The following is a 26,565-nucleotide window of genomic DNA, read 5'->3' on the forward strand; positions in this document are numbered from 1 at the left end:
GTCACGGCCCCAGCGGCACAGCTCCCTGCCGGCGGCGCTGCCGGCGCTGTGGCCACACGGCCTGCTGGCCCGGCAGGGCTCAGCCCGGGCCCTGGCCGCACGCTGCCGCCCCAGGGCACGGCTGCCAGAGGGCGGCAGCAGCGCCGAGGCCAGCCGGAGCTCCACGGCGCCGGGCCCGGCCAGCACTGCCGGGGCAGCAGGCGGGGCTGGGGCCGAGCTGTGGCGGGCCGGGGAGGGAGCCCGGGCTTGTGGCTCACCCATGAACCTGATGGCCGCCTCTCGCAGGGGCTCCTGTGGGCTCTGCAGGTAGCGCAGGGCCCGGCGCAGGTGCTCGGCTGCGCTGCTCCTGTCCTCTGCCAGCTGGAGAGAGCGGCGGGAGGGAAGGAAGGGTTGGCGCGGGCTCAGCCCCTCGGCCGGGCGCTGCCTGCGCCCAGCCCCGGCCTCCCCTGCCCGCACAGCCCTGAGGCGCGGCCAGCAGCCGCCGGTGCCGGGCTCCCGAGGGGAGGGGCAGAGGGCCGGCTGCTGCCCGGGGAGCGGTGGTGCCGGCCCGCCCCGCAGCTCCGCCGGGCCGGGGCTCCACGGGCATCCGGCTCTGGCCCACGGGAGCCTGGAGAAGAGCCCGCGCGGCCTCTGCGTGCAGCAGCGGGCAGGGGCACAGCTGCCCCCCCCGCACACTGAGCATCGCCCTCGGGGGCCTTCTCCAGGCTGAGGCTGGGCATTCTTGGCAGTCCTTACCAGGCTCTCGCCGAACCTCCATATCTGATCCACCTGTAGCACTTGATGGAGATCCCTCCTCTTGAGGAATCTGGCTGAAGAATGCAGCATTTCCCGGGAGGCCTGGGGAGCAGCAGAGATGTGGAGATGGCCCCACAGGCCAGGGCACAGGAGCGTCCTAGTGCCAACAGCCTGGAGGAGGCTGCAGCCTGCAAAGTGCCAGGGCAGGAGGCAGCCCAGGCCCCTCCCAGGGGGACAGCAGCCGGCCACAAGTCCTCACCTCAGCTACAAGCTGATTCTCATCATGGCAGTGGAAGTAGAGTGGGAGCAGGCTCTGGCGCACATGGGACTTCAGGGCCTTTCTTCCCTCTGGCGTTAAGAAGTCCAGCATCTCTTGAAAGATACACATGGAGCTCAGCTGCACCTGGCTATCATCCTGTATTGAAGCAAGGGCAAAAGACCTCAGCATCAGCTTCTCCAGGCCCCCCAGGGCACAGGGTTGCATCTCCACAGGGCACCGAGTGTCCGGGCAGCAGCCAGTGGCCGTGGCCGTGGGCACAGAGCCTTACGCAGTCAAAGAGTGGCAGGAGCGCCTCAGCCAGCTGCAGGGCGATGGGGGTGGGTATTGGGGCACCATTATCCAGGAGCAAATATCGCAGTAGAAGAATGGTCATCCTGACCATGTCACTATCATTTTCCTCCAGGAGCTCCACAAGACTTTCAGTCAGGCTCCCCATTTTTTCAGCCTGTGTGGAACACAAGTTTGTGAAACACCACCCTGCTGCCGCAGGGCCCAGAGGCCAAAGGCCTGTCCCGAAGCACTCGGGCAGCTGAAGCGGGAGGCAGGAGAGCTGGGAGCAGCTGCCCCAGCACCCAAAGCCCAGGCAAGGCCAAGCGACTGCGTTGCCCAGCCCCACGCTGCCTGCACGGCTTCAGCCACTGTCCCCTCCTCACCATCAAGGGATTCTTGCCCAGCACTACGAGGCCTCTGAGGGCCAAGTAACGCCTCGCCCTGTGCTCGCTCTGCAGGTTCTCTGATATGATCTCCAGAACACTGTCACTGCATTCCTTCAAGTCCAGGCACTCGAGGACCTGAAAGGCACAGGGCAGTGACAGGGGACCCGGCCAGCAGGAGCCCAGAACCACACAGGGCTGGGCCCAGGCCCCAGCACAGGGCACAGGCACCCTTCTGGCAGCTGTGGCTACGAGAGGGCAGAGAGCTGGGAGGCAGCTCAGCAAGGCAGTGCTGGCCTTGAGGCTCACCTCCACAAGGAATGCCAGGGCAGGGAAATCCCAGTATGGCATTTCTTTGCCGAGCAGGCTGAGCAGGTAGAATGCAATCCCGGAACAAAAGTGTATGGCTGAATGGCAAATTTCTCTGACAAGAGCAAAAAGGAAACAAGACCCTGAGCCAGTGGGCAAACCTCTTCCAGGAGTGACTCACAGATTTCTCATCTTTCCCCATCAGCCTTCCAGCAAGGGGACCTGGGCCATGTGGGAGTTGGTTGCTCATGGGCACCCTCCTCTCCCTGCCTTTTCCAGTGTGCTTGGCCATTCCTCAGTGACAGGGCCCTGTAGCCCACGACCACGGGGACTGATGGGGGCACCTGGGCACAGAGCACAAATGTCAGAGGCAGTGGGGAGAAGGGGTCTCACCTGCCCAGCAGAGCCACGGCAAAGTGGTGGGTGTCAACAGAGAGCAGCGTGTCCCAGCCACACTTGCGTTCCATTGCCACCACCACATCCTCACACCGCAGAAGGCAGAGCAGGGACTTCAGGGTCCGCACTGCAAACCTGTGTGCACAGCAAAGCCCAGGTCACACTGGCAGCACTGGCTCCTTGGAAGGCCACGTGCCAGGGCCAGGAGGACTGAGATGGAGCACCTGTTTGGGCTGGAAGCAAGGCCGTGCTCTTCCTGGCATTCCTTCCAGAAGGTATCGACCTCCTCTGGCATATCCAGAGTGCTGAAGAACACTTGGAAGAGCAGATGCACAAAGAGGCGAGGGAAATACACCTTCAATATACGTGGGATGCAGGGCACCTTGAGGATCTTCCACATCACCACGGTTGCCTGCAAAGGACAAAGGCCCCCCGAGACAGCGCTCAGTGCCGAGGTGTCCGTGTGGCAGGGCCTGAGCTGTGCAGGGAGAGGCCTGGAGAGACCATGCAGGGGGAGCAGGGGGCCTGGTGGGCCTGAAGCTGCCCCTGGGCCAGATATTAGGCCAGCGCCTGAGGTGGGGAGATGCAGTGGGGGAAGGAGGATGGAGAGCGCCTGGATAGGTGGCCTTGGGGCCAGCCAAGGCCAGTGTCAGAAACTCACAGCCAGGGCAAAGACACCCGTTTGGTCCCCATCAGAGGTGCACGTGCTGTGCTCTGGCCAGCTCCCCAGCACATCCAAGAGTGTCAGCTGCACCAGCTCCGCAGTCCTGGACGAGCCCATGATGGTCTTCCACATGGCCATGGCAGCTCTGCAGGGTTAGAGCTCTGTCTCAGGTAGTCTCAGACACAGCACCGCGGGGAGCTGAGCTGGCTGCCAGTTCTGTCTCTGCCCATTGCCCCTTGCCAGCAGCACCCAGGCAGCCCAGCCCGTTGGGGACAGACCCCTGAGGGGCAGGGAGGGAGCATGGCAGCAGGCTCGGGGGGTGACATGCCAGGGCTGGGAAAGGGAGTAGCAAGAGGACCCTGGAACTCTCTGTTGGTCAGACGCCTGGGACAGGTTTTACAGGGTGATGGGCTGGGGAGCCCTGAGCCCTCTGGGCAGGTGGGCCCCATACCTGTCACAGGACGGGGCCACACGCAGGAGCGTCACCACTGCGTCATCTGGCTGTGCTTCTGTGAGATCCAGCAGGGGCTTGTCCAGCCTGTGCACGTCAGAATCATTGGCCAGGAGCCACTGGTGGATGTACCTCACCATGGCAGGCACCTGGAGAAGGCAAAGGGAGACTTGGGAAGCTGCCAGAGGGAGCGATGTTCCCAGCTTCCCCAGGGAAGTGCTTCCCTTCCCAGCACACGTCCATGTGGCCTCGAAGGCTCACAGCAACCAGCATGCATGGCTTGGGAGGCCAAGCAATTCTTGGGAGAATCAAACCCAGACCACAGGCTGCTTACTTGCGTTGGACTGTAAAAATCTTCCTCTACAAGCATACACAGCAGGGCAGCACTGGTCTTAGTCTGGAAAATGGGCGAGTATGGTCTGAGCCCAGTGCCCATGGCAATGGTCTCTTCCTCCTGCATTCTCTTGATGAATTGGCAGATGAACTGTCGGAGAAGGGCAGGAAGGCAGGGATGTTTCATGGAATGCTGCACACACGCTGCTTGGCTGAGCAGGGAAAGCAGGCCCAGCCCAGCTGGGGATGGCTGCAGGTACCTGAGCTGTGCTGCGGAAGCGGCCACGGCTGGATTCCTGCTCTCGTGTGCACTCCAGGGCTGCATCTGGCAATGAGCAAGCACAGCCAGAGCTGAGGGGCTGCAGGAGAGGCCAGAGAACAAAGCCCAGCCCTGCGCTCCCCGGGCAGGGAGAGCCCTAGGAAGTCCCAGGAGGATGGAGCACGGCCAGTGCAGGGTTTCTGCCCGGCCCCTCTTCCATCCTGTCCGTGAGCATGTCCCCAGGGGATGGCATGGCATGGCATGTCATGGCATGTCATGGCATGGCATGGCATGGCATTGGGTCAAGCCAGCTGCAGGCACCAGTCCTGCGAATCAGCTCTGCCACTCACCCTCCTGCGGTGGCTGGAACGGCACCACCTCTTCAGTCTCCTGTGCTGGGGCAGCTCCAGGGCCTTCTTCCTCCTCTTCCTCCAGCCAGGCCAGCTTGGGCACTCTCAGGGGTCTCTGCTCCATGTCTCTTAGTGGATTTGTTGGTATTTGCAGGAGAGATGCCTTGAAAAGCTCCAAGTCACCAAGTCCTGCAGTTGTGCCTGGAAGGCACCTTCAAGAAAGAAGCCTCAGGAAGGCTGCAGGACAGCAAGTCCTGCTCTCGGTCCCAAGGGCTCCTGCCACAAGGACAGGAGACTCCTGTCAAGGATTATGGTCTGGCCTCGAGGGCACTGGTGGCAGGGATGGGAGATGCCTCCAGGGCACCAAGTCCCATGCTCTGCCCTCGAGGGCACCTGCAGAAGAGAAGCCGCAGGGAGACCACGGGTCGGCAAGTCCTGTGGTCAGGCCTCGAGCTCAGCTGCAGGAACAATGCCTCGGAAAGGCTCCGGTTTGGACAGGAACGAGCGCGCTGTGTGGGGGCTCCTCACGGCACCGCTCTGTCCCGTCCTGTCCCGTTGCATGCTCCGAGCACTGTGGTGTGCTCTTGTCACTGCCAGCTCCTATGTCACCACGTGTCACAAAGGGCCCTTGGACACCCGTTCTATGCCACGGTGCCCACGCTGCACCGTGTCACAAAGGGCCCCTGCACACACTGCCACCTGCCTTGGGGCCACCCCCAGCCCACCCAAAGTGGCCCAGGTTGAAGGAATCTCTCACCCCAAATGTCTAAGACAGCCCGACAGGGTCTTTAGGAATGCTTCAAACAATCAGCAAATGCTGCCCTGCTCTGTGGGCTCAGGGCAGCAGAAGGAGCCTCCAGGACTCTGCTGGGCAGGGCACGGGGCCTTCCACAGAAGCTGGCTCGGCTTCCTTGGGAGACATCCTGGCTGGTGGCCATCCTAATCCCACGGGTGTGACACGGACAGGGAACATGTGGGCCAGGGAACGAATGCTTCTCTGAGCCCTGGGGCCCGGAGAGCGCTGACCTCAGCAGGTGTGGCAGAGTCCCTGCCCAAGCAGACCTGCCACCCCCCGAGCCCTGGCAGGGCTTGGGCTCGGGCTCATCTCCTGCCCCAGAGACCTGTGCCCCCGGGGGGCTTCTGTGCCAGAGGGGGCCAAAGCCCACAGGCACTGGGGACTGTGCTCCTTCCTGCAGGGGCTGTTGGCAGGAGCACCTGGAGACACTGCTGGCAACACTTGGTCTCGGTCAGAAGCTCTCACTCCATGCTGAAATGATTTTCTCATTGAAGTCATTTCCTTCAGCACAAAAACACCTTCGTGGCAAAGGCACAGAAGAATCTGGCATTTAAGAATCCTCACTTCAGGAAAGCTTTACTTCCCGTTGCTCAACTCAAGTAGTTCCAAAAAGTTGCAAACTTCCCAACTTCATTGGGATGGCCTGAGAAGTTGAAGAGTTGGAATTTTGCTTCCTGTCTCAAAGCAGCAACTCATTTGCTTTAACATCATCCACTGAGAGTCACTTTACAGAACATAACACTGCACAGAGGTAAAAAAAGGGCCATTCTTTGGTTTGCAAATGGTTTTCTATGATATTATCCTAAATCTCTTAAAGAATAAAAGCTCTCAAGAAATTAAAGTCCACTCAGTGTTACAAAAGTAGCCCAAACAAATGAGTAGATGGCAAAAGGGCTAATCCTCCCCCTGGTACAGATATCTAAGTTGGCCAGTAAAGTACAGCTCTCCCCTCTTGTTCCCTGCAGGAAAATCAGGACCATGAACAAGAATAGTCACAGGTATTCTTTCTGCCTTCCATAACCAAAGCTGTGCCAAACCACAGATGCTGCTTTCAAACAGACCCAAATTCCAGCCTAGACCTCTCACCTTGCAGACAGCTCCTTCCCTGACACCCCACCAACAGCAACACCCCCAAACTCCCACACAGAAGCCCTCAACACCCTGCCAGGACCCCCAGCTGTCCCTGTCCCTCCGCAGAGCTTTCCCACCCTCCAGCAGACCCCCTGGTTCCCTGCACATGCCAGGGGATGGCACTCAGGAGGATTTGCTCCAAGGCCTTCCTTGGTGACAAGCTCAGGCTGCCAGGCCTGTGGTTCCTGGATCACCCTTCCCACCTCACTGGGAGCTCCCTGGGAAGCACTTTCCTTGAGAAGCAAGCCCCTTTGCTCCAAAGGCATTTCCCCAAATGTGTTGCTTTCCTGGGGAACACCAACACACTCTTAAGAAATGCTGGCAAGGCTGAATGACTTCAGGTCCTTTCAGGACAGGCACTCCAGCTCTAGCTCGTATTCACCCAAGTGTGTTTCCAGGTGGAGGTTCAGAGGTGCAGCCCCAGGCCTTCTACAAACACAGGCTGCCCACTGCCTCTTCACCTGCCTCAACTCCTGCCTGCGGTCACAGCAGCAAAACCAGGCTGTTCCCAGCCAGAGCCCAGAGCCCTGTTCCTGCAGGATGCTCTTGCCAGCACCTTCCAGGACTCTTGGCTGTGCACACAGCGCTTTTCATGCTGGCTCCCAACAGGCTTTGGAAGGCAGAGCACAACCTGGCTGGCTCTGCCACCAGCACACCCCAAACACAGGTGGAGGAAGAAGCAGCAGGGGCTGTTTTGCGGCCATGCCCGAGAGAAACAGGAAGGGTGCCCTCCCTCTGGTCTCACGTGGTTGGCTTTCTGACTGGCTCTGAGCCTGGGGCTGCCGTTCCTCACTTGTGGGGACCAGAACCACACCTGGGATCCCAGCTCTGCCTGACAGCGCTCTGGGCACTGGCACGGTCGCGCCTCCGAGTCTCAGGCACCGTGCTGCGGCTTCATTTGTCCTTAGGAACACCCAAAGCTCTCTGTTAAGCCCAGATGGTCTCTGGTTCTGCCCTCTTCCTGATCCTGTGCAGGGATGGAGCACTGCTGTGCTTTCAGGAAGCTGTTCTTGAAACCTTCCAGCATTCCAAGCTCCTTTGCCCTCCATGGATGCTTGCCATGGAATCCTCACAGGTGGGTTCAGAGCATTCTCAGGTTTGCTCTTCCAAAGTCCAGGGGATCCAGGGTGCTCAGCAAGATCTGTAACTCCACAGTGTTGTGGAACTGGACCTTCAGCACAGGGACCTTTCCAGCCTGATCTGCCCTCGTTCCTCTGTGTCTGAGCACAAAACACAGTGTGGAAGAGAATGACAGGAGGGGCCTGTGTGTCCCAGGGCTCTGGATTTGCATCGCTCCAGCTCCACAGGGATGCAGGTAAAGCAAAGAAGCCAAACTGTTTATTAATGGAAGGCAAAGCAAAGGGATGAGCTGGGAGGGAAGAAAGGGGATGGGCAGGTTCTGAGGGCTGGAGGGAGGGAGCTGTCAACAGTGAGAGAGAAGGCAGGAGCTGTGGGAGCTTCCCACAGGCTCAGTTGTGCCAGTCATCAGCTGTGCCTGGAGCTCCAGCTGATCCCCTCTGGTCTCCAGGTGGTCTCACCTTCCAAGGGATCTGGAGGTCTTAAAGAGACAGTGGTTCTTCTGAGCCAGCAGATGAAAGTAGTTCTGCAGCTCTTCCCTCGAACATCACCTGAACAAATATGCTTATGCAGGAGGGGCTGTTGTCTTCACTCAGGCCTTGAAGGGCTGAAAGAGACAGGAACAGAGACACAGTCAGAACCTGGATGTGCAGGAATCCAAGGAGACCTTTCTGCCAGAGCCATCCCACCCAGCTTATGCCATGGCCACAGGAGAGGAAGGGGATCAGCTGCAAAGTGCTGGCCATGAATCCCCCTGCCCGCATCCCTGAAATCTCTGTGTGCTCTGCCCGCTGCACCCCTCGTCCACACAAGGAGCGAAGCCCACCACAGCTGGGGCAGGGATTGCAGCTCCCTGCCCTGGCATTGCAGCTCACCCAGCCAGCCTCTGCTGACAGCCCGCTGCCCTCAGTCACCCTCACAGAGGGCCTGGAGCTCTTCCTTCTGCCCCATCAGGACCAGCCTGGCCATCCTTGGGAATACAGGCTCACCATAACTAAGGCTGCTGTGGCTATTATCCAGTTTGCTTTATGGCCTAATAAGGTGAGGGATTATTGGATTTTTAACTTCCTCTGGAAGGCAGGCATGGATTCAGAGCTATCAGACATTAAGTGTATGTTTTTGGGTTACTTTAATAATGGTACTTACTGTGAGGAAATGACACTGGGGGAAATTTTCTCCCAGCCCTTCACCCAGCTCTTTGGGTCTGCCCCACCAGTTTTCAAAGGGTTCAGATCCACTCTAAATGCTAAAGATACCATACAGTGGTTGGTGTTGCTGATAGGCCTGTTACATTTAGCATTCAGAGATAAGGGAAGATTAACCTGGATAACCACACTGACACCTACCCCAGAGACAAGGGATGCTGCTGCCCCAGAGCCTGACCCTGCCCCAGAGCCCATCTCAGAAATGAACCACCCAGGTTGGGTGGGGGTTCTAGAGAAAAAGATGGGCCAGATGCTGAAGGAGTACATTTCCACAGCTGGTGAAAAACCCTTCCCCTGCCTCAAAGAGGGAGAGTCTGATGGTGCAGCAGTGGAACCCACAGATGTTACAACTGTCCAGGTTCCAGCTGAACTGCAAAGGCAATCACAGCCAGCAGCAGTTGCCCCAGTGGAAACAAGGAGGTCTGAGATGAAGCCAGAGCAGCCAGATGAGGATAAGAAAGGAGGGCCCTCACAACCCACAGGAGAGACAAGAGTTGAGATCATCACTGAGTCCCTGATGTACAAAAGTCTCTGTAATCTGCACAAAGACATTGTACAAAGGGGATGTGAGGCTTGTACAATCTGGTTACTCTGGGTCTGGGACCTTATGGGTACAGGTGTGCAACTGGATGGTGGTGAGGCAAGGAATCTGGGACCCTTGATCCAGGACTCAGGTACAAATCATATTTTTGTAAGGGAGTCAGGCTCCCTTTCCCTCTGGGAGTGGATTTAATGAGTGCCAGAGAGAGGTTTGTCCACAGGGAGACAATGCAGGAGCACCACCATAGAATGTGCTGGAAGACCCTCTGAGGGGGGAGGAAGGGATCCAACAGCTGAGAGAAGTGGCAGTATTGGAGGTAGTCTTTGGGAGGGATGGACAGCATGATAATGACCCCCACAAGTTCAGGTGGACAGGGCAAATGCTGTGGAGTCTGGCAAATCTGGGGCCATCTCAATACATCACCGTCATTGAAACAATTAATGCCGATACCAACCGAGAGACAGTGGGCTCTGTTGCCAGCAAGCTTAGAAATTATGAAAGTATGATCAATGGCCTGATGTAGGCTCATGTCTCTGCTGTAGTCCAAGAACTCAGAGCACAGATGAGGGAGGAGGTGAGGAGGAACAGTTCCCACATTGCACCATGTGAGTCACAGGCCCCATAGTCAGAGCCCAATGTTCCCCAGCTACAGATAGAGGGTACACCCCACGGACTGACCTGTGGTTCTTTCTGTGTGACCATGTGGCAGACATGGGAAGGTGGGATGGAAAACCCACTTCTGTCCTGGCAGCACGGGTGTGTGAACTCAAGGAGGGAAACACTAATCAAGGGAACTCCAGTAAAGTGAAGGTAGCCTCAGCCTCCCATGACCGAGCTGCTGAGTATGATCTGTCAGATCCCCTTGAAGGAACCTCTGCCATGTATGCCCAGGAAAGAAATAATACCCAGGGTTAGAGGGGCCCTGCCTCTAGCCAGGGAGAGGCACAGGAAAGCCGGATCTTCTGGATGGTGTGGATCCAATGGCCTGGCACATCAGAACCACAAAAATACGATGCTTTAGTTGATAGTGGTGCACAGTGTACCCTGATACCATCGGGATATGTGGGGGCAGAACCTGTTTCCATTGCCAGGGTGACAGGGGAATCACAGCAATTGACCCTACTGGAAGCCAAGATGAGCCTGACTGGGAAAGAGTGAAAGAAACATCCTATTGTGACTGGCCCAGAGGCCCCGTGTGTTCTGGGCATAGACTTTCTCGGGAATGGCTATTACAAAGACCCAAAGGGACTCAGGTGGGCTTTTGGCATAGCTGCTGTAGAGGCAGAAAACATTAAGCAGTTGAACACTTTGCCTGGACTGTCAGAAAACCCATCTGCAGTAGAACTCCTGAAGGTGGAAGAGCAACGAGTGCCAATTGCCACTTCAAAGGTGCATTGCCGGCAGAATCAGATGAATCGAGATGCTGTGATCCCCATCCTCAAAATGATCCATAAGCTGGAGAGCCAAGGGGTGGTCAGCAAAACCCACTCATCTTTCACCAGACCCATCTGGCCTGTGCGCAAGTCTGACAGAGGATGGAGATTGACTGTGGACTATCGTGGCTTGAATGAAGTGACTCCACCACTGAGCACTGCTGTGCTGGACATGCTGGAACTCCAGTATGAGCTGGAGTCCAAGGCAGCAAAGTAGTACACCACTGTTGACATCACTAACCTAGACACCTAGAACCAACTGCCCCAGGGGTGGCACAGCCCCACCCACTGCCATGGACTGATCCAGAGTGCACTGGAAAAGGGTGAGGCTCCAGAACACCTGCAGTACATCGATGACATCATTGTGTGAGAGAATACGGCAATAGAAGTATTTGAAGAAAGAGAAAAGATCATCCAGATTCTGCTAGAAGCCGGTTGTGCCATCAAGAAGAACAACGTCAAGGGGCCTGCCTGAGAGATCCAGTTCCTGAGAGTAAAGTAGCAAAACAGACAGCATCAGATTCCCACTGAAGTCATCAACAAGATCACCGCGATGTCTCCACCAACCAGCAAGAAGGAAAGACAAGCTTTCCTAGGTGCCATAGGTTTTTGGAGAATGCACATTCCCAGGTACAGTCAGATCGTGAGCCCTCTTTACCTGGTCACCTGCAAGAAGAGCAACAACAAGCTTTTGCCCAGATCAAGCAGGAAATTGCCCATGCAGTTGCCCTTAGCCCAGTCAGGACAGGACCAGAGGTGAAGAACATGCTCTGCTCTGAAACTGGGAACAATGGCTTGTCCTGGAGCCTTTGGCAGAAGCTGCCTGGGGAGACTTGGGGTCGACCACTAGGATTTTGGAGTCAAAGCTACAGAGGGTCTGAAGCCAACTACACCCCAGCAGAGAAGGAAATCTTGACTGCCTGTGAAGGAGTCCAAGCCACCTCGAAGGTTACTGGTACAGAAGCAGAACTCCTTCAGGCACCCTGACTACCGGTGCTGGGGTGGATGTTCAAAGGCAAGGTTCCTTCCACCCACCATGCCACCAGTGCTACATGGAGCAAGTGGATTGCTCTTATCACTCAGTACGCCCGTATAGGTAAACTGAATTGCCCTGAGATTTTGGAGGTAATTACAAATTGGCCCGAAGGTGAGAATTTCGGTGTCACAGATGAAGAATGAGAACCAGTGGTATGGGCTGAAGAAGCTCTTCCATATAACCAACTGCCCCCAGAGGAAACACACTATGCTCTTTTCACTGATGGTTCCTGTCGCATTGTAGGGATGAATCGAAGTGGAAAGCAGCTGTATGGAGCCCCACATGACAGGTTGCAGAGGTCACTGAAGGAGAAGATAGTTCAAGCCAATTTGCAGAGCTCAAAGCTGTTCAACTGGCCCTGGACATTGCAGAAAGAGAGAAGTGGCCAAAGCTCTACCTCTACACTGATTGTAGCCAATGCTCCGTGGGGGTGGCTGGAGAGGTAGAAAGAGGCTAACTGGCAGCATAGAGGAAAACCAATTTGGGCTGCTGAAGAGTGGAAAGACATCACTACCAGGGTAGGGAAGTTAACCTGTGAAGGTCCGCCATGTAGATGCCCATGTGTCACCGTTAGGCTGGACGTGACATACACACGTGACCAAAGTCCAAGAAGAAAAAAAGTTTTTATTCTGCATGTTCTCCAGTTTATATACCCTTAACAAAGCGTGATCTTAAGACATTAACTACATCACAATAACTTATTATATTCATTGGTGCAAAGCAATCAGCATCAATATAATTGACAAAAGTTTTACAGAAATTGTAATAAGGCACGTATACACATCTACTTAGGCACGTAGTCTAGCTTGCAAAAATTCTCATGTATCTTTTCTAATCGGTTTCCATGCTGACGGTCTTGGCTTCTTCCTTGCTATGGATACACTCGAAAATCATCAAGTGTTATTTCTTCTATTAACTCAGCTTTGCTTGCAGGCCAGCTGTCAAGCCCCTCCATACCCATGTCCCCGAGAGAAGAGCTAATGAGGAGCACCGAAGCAATGAGCAGGTAGACCAGGCTGCAAAGATAGGGGTGTCAAAGATAGACTTAGATTGGCAACATAAGGGGGAGTTATTCCTAGCTTGATGGGTCCATGATGCCTCAGATCATCAGGGCAGAGATGCCACTTGTATGTGAGCACGAGACCGAGGGGCAGATTGACCATGGACAGGGTTTTGCAGGTTATCCATGACTGTGGGACATGTGCTGAGGTCCAGGCCCAGTGGGTAAAGCCCCTATGGTATGGTGGGCGGTGGTGCAAGTACAACTATGGGGAGGCCTGGCAGATCAACTACATCACACTGCCCCAGACACGCCAAGGCAAGAGCCACATGCTCACAATGGCAGAAGCCACCACTGTATGGTTGGAAACCTACCCTGTGTCTCATGCCACTGCCCGTAACACCATCCTGGGCCTTGAAAAGCAGGTCCTTTGGAGGCATGGTACCCCTGAGAGGATTGAGTCAGACAATGGGACTCATTTCAAGAACAGCCTTATCAACACCTGGGCTAGGGAACATGGCATTGAGGGGGTGTACCATATCCCCTACCATGCACCAGCTGCAGGAAAAGTAGAGAGGTACAATGGACTTCTAATAACCCAGTTGAAAGCCTTGGGTGAGGGATCTTTTAATAATTGGGAGCAGCATTTAGCAAAGGCTACCTGGTTAGTTAACACCTGAGCTTCCACCAACCAAGCAGGTCCTGCCCAGTCTGAGTCCCTTAATATAGCAGATCAAGATAAAGTTCCAGAGGTACATGTCAGAGGTTTGTTGGGGAAGACTGTGTGGATCAATTCTGCCTTGGGTACAGACAAACCCATTTGTGGGGTTGTTTTTGCTCAGGGACCAGGTTGCAGACGGTGGATAATGCAAAAAGATGGAAGAACACGATGTGTACCTCAGGGAGATCAGATTGTTGGGTGAGAACTATGTGTAAATATCACTGTTTGCTGAATGTTACTACCATTGTCTGTGTATAGCTGTATATTGGATGTATAATGTATGTGTCTGTAGAGTTAGAATATTTATTAGTTTTAGTAGTAAGCTGATGATATGGGGATAAGGGATGGAATGTCCTGGGTCGACCATATGATGCTTTTATCCCCATTTGTCTGTTCTGTTTATGCCAAATAATAAGTTTTGCACCTTTAAGACTTATTCCAGAAAGTGAAGGGGGGAGAGAAGAAGCACACAGTTTGTTGTCAGACACTACACTCATTCCTCCACATTCCTGCTCCTGGACTGTGTTGTCTGCAGATGGACAGACAGCGGGACAGAGCTCTCCTTTGTTTTAGTTACTTTTATCTCACTGAGGCAATGAAGTTCTCTGGACTGTGGGTTTTTTCCCTTTTCTTTGGTCCTGTTTAAACCTCCTCTGGACTGAATGCCCAGAAGAGCAGCGGCAGCTCCATCTGTGGCCCACAGGGCCGGGCCTGGGTTGTGGCATTTCCACTGCTGGAGGGACTGATAAGAGACTGAGCCAAGCTGCAACCTGGGGAGGGGACTTTTCTGAGTTTGTCATCTCTTTTGGAGCAGCAAGAGGTTTTATTGTTTAATATTGTTCAAGTTTTATTATTTAATATTGTTTAGGTTTTATTGTTTAATAAAAAGGGTTTTTTCCAATTTTCTCCAAGGAGGTATTTTCTCCCTAACCGGTTGGGGGAACGGGCCAGTTGAATCTGCTTTCCTGCAGGAGCCGCTTTGGGAGTTCTCTCCCAAATTTGCCCTGAACCAGGACAACAGGACACCCCAACAATGCCATCCTGACTTGGCAGTGCTGTCAAAACGCTGCTGGAGCTCAGAGAGCCCTGGAGCTGGAACCCTTCCCTGGGGAGCCTGGGCAGGGCCCCAGCAGCCTCTGGGGAAAAACCTTTTCCTCAAATCCAACCTAAGCCTGCCCCAAATCAGCTGCAGCCGTTCCCTCCACTCCTGTCCCTGGGCACCAGAGGGAAGAGGCTCCCACAGCCCCAGCCAGGGACCCGCTCCCAGGGCTGTTGCCATGGCCACCAGGGCTGGGACCAGCTGGGATGCTTGGTTTCCATGGGCTGGGGTTCAGGAATGGGATTCCCCAATTTCCTGCTCCGGCTAAAACTGTGCTGCCCTTGCTGCCCTCCCACCTCCCATGGAAAGCACAAAAGGCAAAGATCCCAGGCTGGGATAAGAACAATTTATTGGCAACAGAAACAAGATGAAGAATAAATAAGAAGAGGAACAATATTGATAACAGAAGGGATAAGAAAAACTATTTACAGGGAAAACTACAACATCAACGGCTGGCTCTTCCTGGCCATGTACTTCCTCCTGCCTGGAAAGGAGACCCTTCTCCTCAGGGAGAGAGAGAGTCCCTTTCCTGCCCCTGGCAATGACCTGAGGTGGGAGGGAATGTAATGTCATGGCCATGGCCAGACCCTCATGTTCTTCAATCCAACATCATGTCACTGGCAGGGGCAGGAAAAGGTACAGGTGTCTTCCCAGCATGGATCATGGGGAACACGGATAACCAGGGCTCTTCCCAACGTGGGACCTCCAATAGGGGATGAAGCTGGAGCAGTGCATGAAGAGCACTGTAGTGGGGTCATTTGCAGGGCTTCCCTTATCGGTGCATCTGTTGGTGTCTGGTCAAGTGAGAGCTCTGGGTGAAGCTCTTCCCACACTGGGGACACTCGTAGGGCCTCTCCCCAGTGTGGATGCGCCGGTGCCTGATGAGGGTGGAGTTGCGGTTGAAGCCCTCCCCACAGTCAGGGCAGCAGAAGGGCCTCTCATCCGTGTGGATCCGCTCATGCAGGAGGAGACTGGAGCTAGTGTGAAACCTCTTCCCACACTGGGGACACTCGTAGGGCCTCTCCCCAGTGTGGATGCGCCGGTGGGTGATGAGGTGGGCATTTTGCTTGAAGCTCTTCCTGCACTCAGGGCAGCAGAAGGGCCTCTCATCCGTGTGAATGCGCTCATGCAGGCAGAGAACGGAGCTGGTCTGAAACCTCTTCCCACACTGGGTGCACTCGTAGGGCCTCTCCCCAGTGTGGATGCGCCGGTGCCTGATGAGCGTGGAGTTGTGCTTGAAGCCCTTCCCGCAGTCGGGGCAGCGGAAGGGCCTCTCATCCGTGTGAATCAGCTGGTGCCTGAGGAGATGGGAGCTGGTCTGAAACCTCTTCTGACACTCAGGACACTCGTAGGGCCTCTCCCCAGTGTGGATGTGTTGGTGGGTGAGGAGCTTGGATCTGCAGCTGAAGCCCTTCCCACATTCCCCACACTCGAAGGCCCATTCCCCAGTGTGGATCATCTGGTGCTGGATCAGGTAAGAGCTCTGCCTGAAGCTCTTCCCACACTCCAAGCACTTGTAGGGCTTCTCTTCCACGAGGTTCTGCTGTGGGGATTTGTCCTCCCTGGTCTCCATCCTCAGCTCCTTGTCTGGGGAAGGAAGGACAAGGAGAGGATGGGATTTGTCTCTGTGCCAGAGTGAAGGGGAAGGAGATCCCCCCAGTGCAGTCCCAGCAGGATGACGTTGGCAGCAGGGTTGTCCTACAGCTGGGAGCCATGGTGGGCTGGGAGATGGAGCAGGAGAGAGGGGGAAAGGGGCACTGACTTCCTCCACACCTGCCTGGGTGTCCTGGGGCATTGTGTCAATTTGAAAAGACAGGTGTCTGCTAAGGATGTCAGGAGCCTCCCTTGAAATGGAAAATGTTAACCCCCTCCCTTGGAATTATAATTTTCAAAATAAGGGGCTGTCAAGCCAAGCTATGGGAATAGGAACCACAGTTCTTTAGTAGGAAAATTAAAAATACAAATGCAATAGTACTAAAAAACTACTTACAGAGTCAGAGTACCACCTGACACGCTGTGGGTCAGGGTGTTGGTAGCACTCCTGTTAAATGGTGGCTGCCATCCTCCTGCAGTGACAGATGTGGTTTTGTTGGAGCAGGGATCCTGGAGAAGGGTGGAGTTCTCCTCTGGAGGTCCAGTGGTAGTATCGATGGGCCTGGTCTTCCTCTGGGATCCAGTGGAGCTGAAAGCTGCTCTTCTGGGAATCCTGTGGGAGAAGGCTGACTCTGTTGTTCTCATTCTCAGTTTATATCCAGGTTGGAATGCTTGGCTCCTCCCTCTGGGTGGAGCACCTCACAATGGGATGATGGAATTTCTAGCAGTCCCACAGTGACACTCAATGGCCCATTAACAGAAGATATCTCCCCAGAGGGAGGATTCCTTGTGGAAGAGATAAAGTAAACTGCTCAATTAACAGATGATAACTGCCCCACCTTTAACAGATGGTAATTGTATACACACCCAGCTAAACCTGAGACACTGTTGCAGCCTTGGAAAGCTGGATTTGGTACCAGGACTCGTTAGGGAATGCAACCCTGACTGAAGGAAGGGACAGAATCTCCAGAGCCTGCAGCCAGAAATGGAGAGTTGAGTGATAATCATTTCAACATCTTCTCTTTTGGAATTATTGTATAATGATTTTTTGCTTTGCCTATGTAATACTTTTGTAATTTTTGGCAAATTTGCATTATCTAAATTACACTGTTCCTGAAGTTAAGTTGGTGTCTGTGTCTTTGGTGCTGACCCTGCTCACTGGCGAAACAGGGCCCCATCCTGCCTAAGTGTTACCTGGGAAGACAAAACCCTCACTCCAAATGTCCCTCCTTCCTCTTTGTTCTCCCCACATTATACCCTGATCATGATGTCCTATGGTCTGGGGTGTCCCCGGGGTCAGTTGGGGTCACCTGTCCTGGCTGTGTCCCCTCCCAATCTCCCCCACAGCCCCAGCCCCTCTGCAGCGTGGCCGGACGAGGGGCAGGACAGGCCTTGGCTCAGTGCGAGCTCAGCAAGAACAAAACCATCTCTGCGTGCTCAGCCCTGTGCTCAGCACCTGGCCCCACATTTCCTCCACTCCCAGCCCAGACCCCCCTTTCCCACCCCTCTGCCCCGCGGCCGCAGCAGCACCGGCTGCTGGGTGGGGGGAGCCCCCGATCAGCCCCAGGGGTGGGCAGGGGGCTCGGGGACCCCCTGGTGCGGATCAGTCCCCCTGGCCCAAGCCCCAAATTCCGCTCCAGGGGGCCCCTAGGGTCTGCGGGTCTGCCTGGCAAGTCGTGAGTCATCGGTGAGAAAAGCTCTGGTTGGCTGGAAATTGTTTAGTGCGTTCTCTGATTGGCCAGAATTGTGAAAGGCGCTGTGCCCTGTGGGTGTCCCTGAGAGCTGTGGAGTCCGAGCCGGAGCCTTTTCCTCTTTCTTTCTCTCCCACTGAAACCTCTTCCCTATTTCTTTCTGTCCCTCTGAGACCACTTTCCTCCCTCCCCCCTCCCCCTGCCCAAGACCTCTTTCCTATTTCTCTCTATCTCTGAAACCTCTTCCTGATTTCTTTCTCTCCCTGTCTCCTTCCCAGCCAAGAAAAGATGTTCCTGCTCTTGCAGGCAAAGCTCTTAAGAAGGACCCAAAAGCCAAGTGGAGCAAGATCCTACAGTGACATTTCACTGCCAGCCTTCATAACTTCACCCATGGTTGTTGTAGCTCGTGGATTGGGAATTAAATTAGGACAGGGTCTTTGGTGGGAGCTGCCCTGGGTAAAGGGAGACACTGAGAGAGAAACAGAGTGGGCAAAGAGAGGCAGGAGAGAAAGGAGGGCACAAACACAATCAGCTGAGAAGGTGGCACTCTGAAACAGAAACTGGAACTGACTGAAAATGAATAGGACAGAAAGAAATAATTTTGTCACTTTATTTCCTATCAAAATACAATTTCCACCCTTTCCCAAAACCTCTTCCTGGTGCCATTCAGCAGGGCTTTCAGAAAGTTTTTCATTCTGAATTGATGCTCCAGACTGCAGCCACAAGGAAACAGGGAATGGGGATTTTCCTGCTCCTGAGGAGTTTGACATCTTCAGTGGAGGATGAAATAAACAGGGCAGGAGATCTTTCTCCTTTTTAATGCCTTTATTAAAAGTGATCAGCTCAGGATGGGGGGGGGGGGGGGGGGGGGGTTTACAGGTCCGCGGTTCCCTGCAGCCGCTCCCAGCAGTGACTCAGAAGAGGAGGAAAGTGCAGCTCTGTCCCCTGGGGGGCAGAGCCGGGAGTCCCGTCCTCGCGAGGGCAGTGGGGGTATACCGCGGGTTTGGTTTGGTTTGCCGGTTCAGGAGTCCTGGACTCGACTGACTTTAACCGGGGCGAGGAGTGACTGAGGTTTTTAGCATCTCTGCCGGCTTCGGACCTCGCCCCTGCTGTCCAAACACCACCCTGACCTCTCAAATCTGCTTTGGCTCGTTTCTTTTGGGGTATTTTTCCGGGATTTGGTGGGGTCCCGTCCCGTTGCAGTCTGGGTTTTGAGATAAATTTGCATGTCTCCTGAGATTTCCCCTCCCCTTCCCATCATCCGGGGGGGCTGTCATCCTCTTGACAGCAGGCAAGGGTGGTACTGAAAAAAAGAATTCTCCACAATAGAGGGTTAACGACAATACTCAACAGATGATTAGAAAATTTAACCAACACCAGAAGTCTTGGCCAGCAATCAGTTCCCAGCTTAACTTTAAACTCTGCAACCCTTTTCTTAAAAAAAATGGGTAACTCTTTTTTTACTCATAACAGAGGAGAGGAGGAGGCACCAGAAGAAAAGGGCAGCTGGGCTTCATCCTTCCACAGGAAAGAGGAGGAGGGAAATCTCTTGTCCTGTCTGCAGCTGCTCCCACAGGGATGTGAGGGCTGATCCCAGAGCCCCAAGGGTCACAGTCAGGGCTGCCCTCAGGGAATGCTCGCCTGGTATTGAGGGGCAGCGTGGGAGCATCTGGATCTTGGAGCACCCAGCTGCCCCCGGTGTTTGGAGGCACCTGAGGAGGGCCGAGAAAATGCCAGGGGCATCCTGCAGTGGCATCCCCCTGTCCTGCTCTGTGTGACCCTGATCCTGGTCTCAATCTCACTCCACATTTAGACACACTCACAGTTCTGTATTTAATCCCATCCCAGTGCCAGGCTCGTCTAGCCCCAGACCCAATCCCAACCCCAGCCCTAAAGCCAATCCCATGCCTAGCCTTAACCCCAATCCCAGCTCTAATCCAAATCTCAGCCCCAAATTCAACCCCAGCTCCAATTCCAGCCCCTTCCTAAATCCTCAGCCCCAAACCAAATCCCAGGTTCAGCCCTTCTGGGGGTTTGGGGGTGTCTCTGTCCCTCTGACCCCGATGATGTTTGGGTGGGGTCACACCAGGGCTGAGAGGGACAGAGCCCCCCCCCCAGCCTCCCCAGGTGTGAGAAGGTCGGAGAGCCCCCCCAGCCCCGAGCACCCTCAGTGGTGAGAGGGACACAGAGCCCCTGGTCCCCAGCCCTGCACAGGCATTCCCTGAGGCCAGAGGGATGGAGACCCCCCGAGCATCCCCCAGGGCGAGGGGACAGAGACCCCTGAGCATCCCTGTGCTGAGAGGGACAGAGACTGCCCCTGAGACAGGGGTGAGGGGGAGGGAGACCCCCCCCAGGAATTCCCTGGGGTGAGAATGATGGAGAGACCCCCTGGGGAATGGCCTGGGGTGACAGGGACACTCCCTGGGGAATAGCCTGGGGTGAGAAGGACAGGGATACTCCCTGGGGAATGGCCTGGGGTGACAGGGACAGGGACAAACCCCTCAAGCCCCTCCCAAGCCTCCCCGAAGGCGAGAGGCACAGAGACCCCTTGAGCATCCCCTGGGCACTGGACAAAATAAACTCGGCAGAAATCAAACTTAACTCTGCATAAAATACCTTGATGAATACTTGATTTTCCCACAAGTCACATGTGATGAAAATGCAAGAAAATCCCAAACATGAATAAACCAACAACAGAAGCAATGATGATGGCAATTCCAAGTTTCATCGGTTCCTGCACAGCTCCAGCTCAGCTGCTGGCAGGTTCCGATAAAAGAAAAGGGGAAATTCAGCCCTATACAGATTATTCAAAGGAAGGGGAAGCTCTGTGTAGCTGTTTAAAAGGTGACAGGGAGAAAGAGAAAAATGATTCTCACATTTGGCAAAGCCCCTGAGCCTGTGAATTCTGGAGTTATTTGGGAATTTAGCTACTTGAGCTGGGCTTCTTATGGGACTTTTAGCAGCCTTGTGTTCCTCACCATGGGGTGAACGAACCTTGTCAGTCTTGCTGGTACCATTTGCTCCCTTTCCTCCAGTGATTTTAACAAACTTTTCAAGGAAGGACAACAAAATATTTTCTTTACACTGGCCACCCACAACAGCCATTTTCCTCATCAGTTCTCCCATTAGTCGCTCTGAGGAAACAGCGTCCAAGTTTCCAAGAGTTCCTCTAGTAGAGCCACGACCTCCTCAGAGGAGGGAACCATGCTCTTGTCAAAGGAACTTGGGGTCAGAGAACAGTGCTTAAACTCACTGTGTCAAAATAATGTTGCAAGCTGGTTAAGAAAATTGTTAGAGAGATGCCTCTGCTCCAATTAAGGTGTTAATGAGACCAAATCCAACATGGATTTTATTGAACAGTAAATGTGAGGTAGAGAGAGAGATGGAAAGAAAGAGAAAAGGGGGGAGAACAAGGGAGTGACAAGGACAGAGACCACCCCTGGGGCAGGGCAAGTGTGACATTGTCCCCTGTGTGTGTGGCCTTCCCAGGGTGGGGGTTTTACACCTGAGCCAGTCTGGGTAAGGGGGGTGGTGCTCACCCCACTGAGCAGGGATTACCCCACTGTTTCAGGTTGCAATGTAAGATGGAACCAAAAACATGTTTTCAATCACCATCTCCACAAACTGCTATAAACAGGTGGGGAAGAGTTCTTTATCTCTTCCATGACTCACCCCTGATAACGCCCTCCAGGGGAGATATCTTCTGTGAATGGGCCATTGAGTGCCACTGCAGGACTGATGAAATTACATCCCCCCATTGTGGGATGCTCCACCCAGGGGGAGGAACCAAGCATTCCTACCTGGATATAAACTGAGGCTTACAAGACCAGGAGCACCTTGCCTACTGCATTCCCAGAGGACAAGAGCTCCATAACCACCCCTGGACCTTCAGAGGAAGGCCAGACCCTTCTACAGGATCACTGCTTCGACAGAATCACGTTCATCACTCCAACAGGACTGCAGCCACCATTTAATGGGACTGCTACCAGCCCCCTGATCAACAGGGTGTCAGGTAATATCCTGACTCTGTCAGCTTAAGGCAGTGTTTCTGTATCATTGCCCTGAACTTAATTTTCCTATTAAATTATAATTCTGGCTTAGACTCTCCCCCTGGTTTGTCTTCAATCCAGTACAAGACTCAATGTGCTCAACCCTTGTTTTCCTCCCAAAACAGGATATCCTATTCCCAAACCTTTGCTGCATGGAGGAGGAGGCTGCAAGAAGACAAAGATGCCCCAGGACACCCAGGCAGGTGAGGAGGAAGTCAGTGCCCCTTTCCCCCTCTCTCCTGCTCCATTTCCCAGCCCAGCACTGCCCCCAGCGGCAGGACAAACCTGCTGCCAACGCCGTCCTTCTGGGAATGCCCTGGGGGGGTCTCCTTCCCCTTCCCTCTGGCACGGAAGCAAATCCCATCCTCTCCTTGTTTTTCCTCACTCTGACATGGAGCTGAGGATTAAGACCAGGGAGGACAAATCCCCATGTCAGAACCTTGTGGAAGAGGCGGTTTTGAGTGGCTCCATGGCACAGGAATTCTACAGGGAGGAAAATCCTGGAAGATCTCACAGGAGGAGGGGCTGCAATGACAGCCCAGGGTGCTCTGAGGAGGAAAGACCCACCCTGTGCCCAGAAAGTGGACAGAGCTCCAGCCAGAGCTCAGAGCTGGTGGTCCATGAGCAGCTTCCTGATGGGGAGAAGCCCCACAAGTGCTTGGAGTGTGGGAAGAGCTTCAGGCAGAGCTCCCACCTGATCAGCCACCAGATGATCCACACTGGGGAATGGGCCTACAAGTGTGGGGAGTGTGGGAAGGGCTTCAGGTACAGCTCAGAACTCGTCACACACCAACGCATCCACACTGGGGAGAGGCCCTTTGAGCTTCCCGAATGTGGGAAGAGGTTTCACACCAGCTCAGATCTCCTCCAGCACCAGCAGATTGACTCAGAGGAGAGGCCCTTCCGCTGCCCTGACTGCGGGAAGGGCTTCAAGCACAACTCCACCCTCATCAGGCACCGGTGCATCCACACTGGGGAGAGGCCCTACGAGTGTTCCCAGTGTGGGAAGAGCTTCACCCAGAGCTCCAACTTGACCAGACACCAACGGAGGCACCGGTAAGGGAAGCCCTGCAAATGCATTGACCGCAGGAGGACCTTCGTGCACTGCTCCAGCTTCATCCCCCATTGGAGTTCCCATGTTTGGAAGAGCCCTGGTTATCCATGTTCCCCATGATCCATGCTGGGAAGACACCTGTCCCTTTTCCTGACCCTGCCAGTGACATGATGTGGGATTGAAGAACATGAGGGTCTGGCCATGGCTGTGTTATTATATTCACTCCCACCTCAGGTCATTCCCAGAGGCACAGAAGGGACTCTCTCTCTCTCTCTCTCTCTCTCTCTCCCTGAGGAGAAGGGTGTCCTTTCCAGGCAGGGGAAATGCGTGGCCAGGAAAAGCCAGCCGTTGATGTTGTAGTTTTCCCTGTAAATAGTTTTTCTTATTCCTTCTGTTATGAATATTGTTTTTGTTTCTGTTTGTTCTTTATCTTGTTGCTGTTCCCCATAAATTATTCTTATTCCAGCCCGGGTTCTTTGCCTTTTGTGCTTTCCATGGGAGGTAGGAGGGCAGCGAGGGCTGAGTGGTTTTAGCGGGAGCAGGAAAGTGAGGAACTCCATTCCTGAACCCTGGCCCGTGGAAACCGAGCATCCCAGCTGGTCTCAGCCCTGGGAGCGGGTCCCTGGCTGGGGCTGTGGGAACCTCTTCCCTCTGGTGCCTGGGACAGCTGCAGCTGAGTCGGGGCAGGCTTAGGTTGGATCTCAGGAAAAGGTTTTTCCCCAGAGGCTGCTGGGGCCCTGCCCGGGCTCCCCAGGGAAGGGTCCCAGCTCCAGGGCTCTCTGAGCTCCAGCAGCATTTGGACAGTGCTGCCAGGCCCCGGCTGGCATTGTTGGGGTGTCCTGTGCAGGGCCAGCAGTTGGACTCAAGGATCCTGATGGGTCCCTCCCAACTCAGCCAGTTCTGTGATTCTGGGATCCCATGACCCTGGGGATGGGACTGCAAATGGTTGCCATGGCAACAGGCTCTGGCTGCAGGCCTGAGCTGATGTCCATGGCAACCACCCCTGGCATGGGGTCTCCATGGAGCTGCCAAGGGACTGACCATAGCAACAGGGCTATGGTGATGGTTGCCATGGAAACTGACCACAGCAAGAGAGGGCTGGTGATGGTTTCCATTGAAACTGACCATAGGAATGGATCCTGGTGATGGTTGCCATGGAAACTGACCACAGCAACAGGGGGCTGGTGATGGTTGCCATGGAAACTGACCACAGCAATGGGTCCTGGAGTTGGTTGCCTACTATGTATCAGATTTGTCACAGGCCCTCAGAGGGGTTCCATGGGGACTTTCCAAGAGTCTCCAGGCTGTTCAAGAGCTGGAATGTCACAGGCAGAGACAGGGGCTCCATGGAGACCTCCCAGGGCTGTCTGGGGATGGTAAAGAGCCGTGAGGTCACAGGCAGTCACAGCCATTCCATGGTGACATCCCAGGGGACCTTGGGCTGCAAAGGCACCGATCTGTCACAGGCACTCACAGGGGCTCCACGGTGATATCCCAGGAGTCCCCAGGCTGCCAAAGAGCCGGGATGTTCCAGACACTCACAGGGGTTCCTGTCATGGGCACAGTTGGAGCTTCAGGCAAAGTTTATTAGAGAAGCTCCTGTTTGCTCATGAGGTGCAGAAAGGTTCCCCAATAGCCCCCACATATCCCCAGATACCTCCAAGGACCTCCAGGCTTTCTAAACTCCTTCTGTGAGAGGAGCCTTGGAGCAGCTGGTTCCAATCCCAGCCTCAGACTTTTCAAGAGTTTGTGTGTAAAGAATTATCAAGGTGGAATTAAACCTTTACAGAATTTGTCCCACAGGATTAAGGATGACAAAGTAGATATATTTATATAAATATATATTATATTTTTTGGCAATGATTAGACAAAATTATCTTAAACAGAAATATTTACTCCAAGGTATGAGAGCTGTAACTCTAATATGTTATGTTATGTTATGTTATGTTATGTTATGTTATGTTATGTTATGTTATACTATATTATACACTCAGAATTCATTTCAAAGCAACTGTATTCAAGAAAAAGAAGCAGTTATTAGGCAGAGATTGATGTCACTCCCCCACAGCAATGACGGGGGCAAATCCCTTTGGCTCAGCCTGGAGCAGTGACCTTGAGGGGTGTCCCCACTGCAGGGAGGAATCTTCACACTCCCCCAAGAAGGGAAATGTCAGGAGATGCTGCCATTAACATTTGGGATGGGGCTTTTCTAGTCTGAAGTGCTGCCCTGTCAGTCAGATGTGCCCAGGCTGGGCCAACTCAGCAGCTCTCCAGAAGCTCCCAGTGGTGTCACTTGTTGTTCCTTTCTCCAGGGATTTTTTCAGCCCTGCCACAGCTTCAGCTCCCTCTGAGGATGTTGAACTTTGGGATGGAGGAGTCAGGCTGGTTTCTGCATTATTCACCCCAAAGCAGTGTGACCTCTCTCATTCATTTCCCACTGGGGCCTTGCTGGTGTGGTTGAAGCCCACTGCAGGCAGAGCCTCCTGCTCCAGCAGGAACTGCCTGTCCTGTGCCATGAGCAGGGCAGGTCCCGCTGCAGGAAAAGCCCCAGGCCAGTCCCAGCACAGGGAAGGCCTTGGGCACAAGGGCAGAGTGCCGTGCTGGGAGCTGTGCCAGGGAGAGCCTGAGGCACCAAAGGCACCTTGGCAGCAGCAGCTGCTTGCAGGGCATGGCCAGAAGCCTCCCTTGGCACCCCGGCCTGGTGGCCACCACTGCAGAGCTGCTGCCTCAGGGCTCATTTCTGGCTGGGCTCTGAAAAGCCACTTCTGCTCCAGGAGCCTGACTGGGAAGCCACCGGCCTCAGCACCTTGGGGACAAGATATTAATGACAAAACTCTTGATGCCAGCAGAGACAAGGCAGGGGCAGAGGAAGGGGCAGAGCCAGGCCCAGGGCCAGGGCTGCAATGGTGATGGTTGTGAGGTCACTGCCACTGCAGCAGCCTGGCTGCCCTCAGCAGACATTCTGGCCAGAAGTGTGGTGAGGGCACCCAGCACATCAGAGAACCCACACAATAGGAAATCCATCCTTGGGGATGAGAGGGTTTCACTGGGTCAGGTTGCACAAAGCTCCTGCTCTTGGAGCATTCCTGGGATGTGGAATCCACTTCTCTGGAAAAACAGCTGCAGTTTTTTGCCACTCTCATTGTAAAATATTTCTTCCTTCTGACAAATGTAAATCCACCCTCATTCAGTTTAAAGATGTTGACCCTTGTTCTGTCACTGCAGGATTTGGGAGAAAATATTTTGACCAGTATTTTCCCACTTTCACTGATCTTGGAAAGAAACCGAAAATCTCCCAAGCTAGAGTTTGGAGGCCTCATCACAGAACCAGCAGGGACAAGCTGAGGTCTCTGGGTTCCTTGATGTGGAGACTGAGGACAGAACAGGAGTAGCCTGGGAGGGATTGAAGGGTGGTTTCAGAGAGGCTGGAGTTTTTCTTCATTGTATAAAACAGCCAGAGAAAGAAATAATGGCACCAAGGGCAGCTGGAGAGGCCCAGACTGGGCACCAGGAGAAAGGAATTTCCCTGCCAGGGCAGGGCTGTGGTGCAGCACGTCCCCAGAAGGAGCCTGGAGCAGCCCAAGGCTTTGTGTGGGCAGGCAGAGGCAGGCAGGAGGCAGAGCTGTCAGCAAAGGAAGGGGCCAGCCAGGTGGGGCAGCCAGGGGATGAGCACAGCCTGCAGGGACAGAGGTGCAGGTTTGCTCAGCAC

At 54.4% G+C, this 26,565-nt stretch overlaps 1 protein-coding gene across 1 annotated transcript in view; it reads right to left on the minus strand.

Annotated features, from left to right (window-relative positions):
• Positions 1 to 14,807: 14,807 nt before the first annotated feature.
• The window catches only part of LOC132334955 (zinc finger protein 850-like), a 300,730-nt gene continuing 288,972 nt past the window's right edge, over positions 14,808 to 26,565 (minus strand). Inside the window, exon 5 of the mRNA XM_059861079.1 lies at positions 14,808 to 15,996. Coding sequence (XP_059717062.1) covers positions 15,242 to 15,996 — 755 coding nt within the window. The 3' untranslated portion in view covers positions 14,808 to 15,241. The remainder of the gene's footprint in view (positions 15,997 to 26,565) is intronic.

The sequence above is a fragment of the Haemorhous mexicanus genome, chromosome 16 (genome assembly GCF_027477595.1).
Source record: "Haemorhous mexicanus isolate bHaeMex1 chromosome 16, bHaeMex1.pri, whole genome shotgun sequence".
Lineage (NCBI taxonomy): Eukaryota > Metazoa > Chordata > Aves > Passeriformes > Fringillidae > Haemorhous > Haemorhous mexicanus.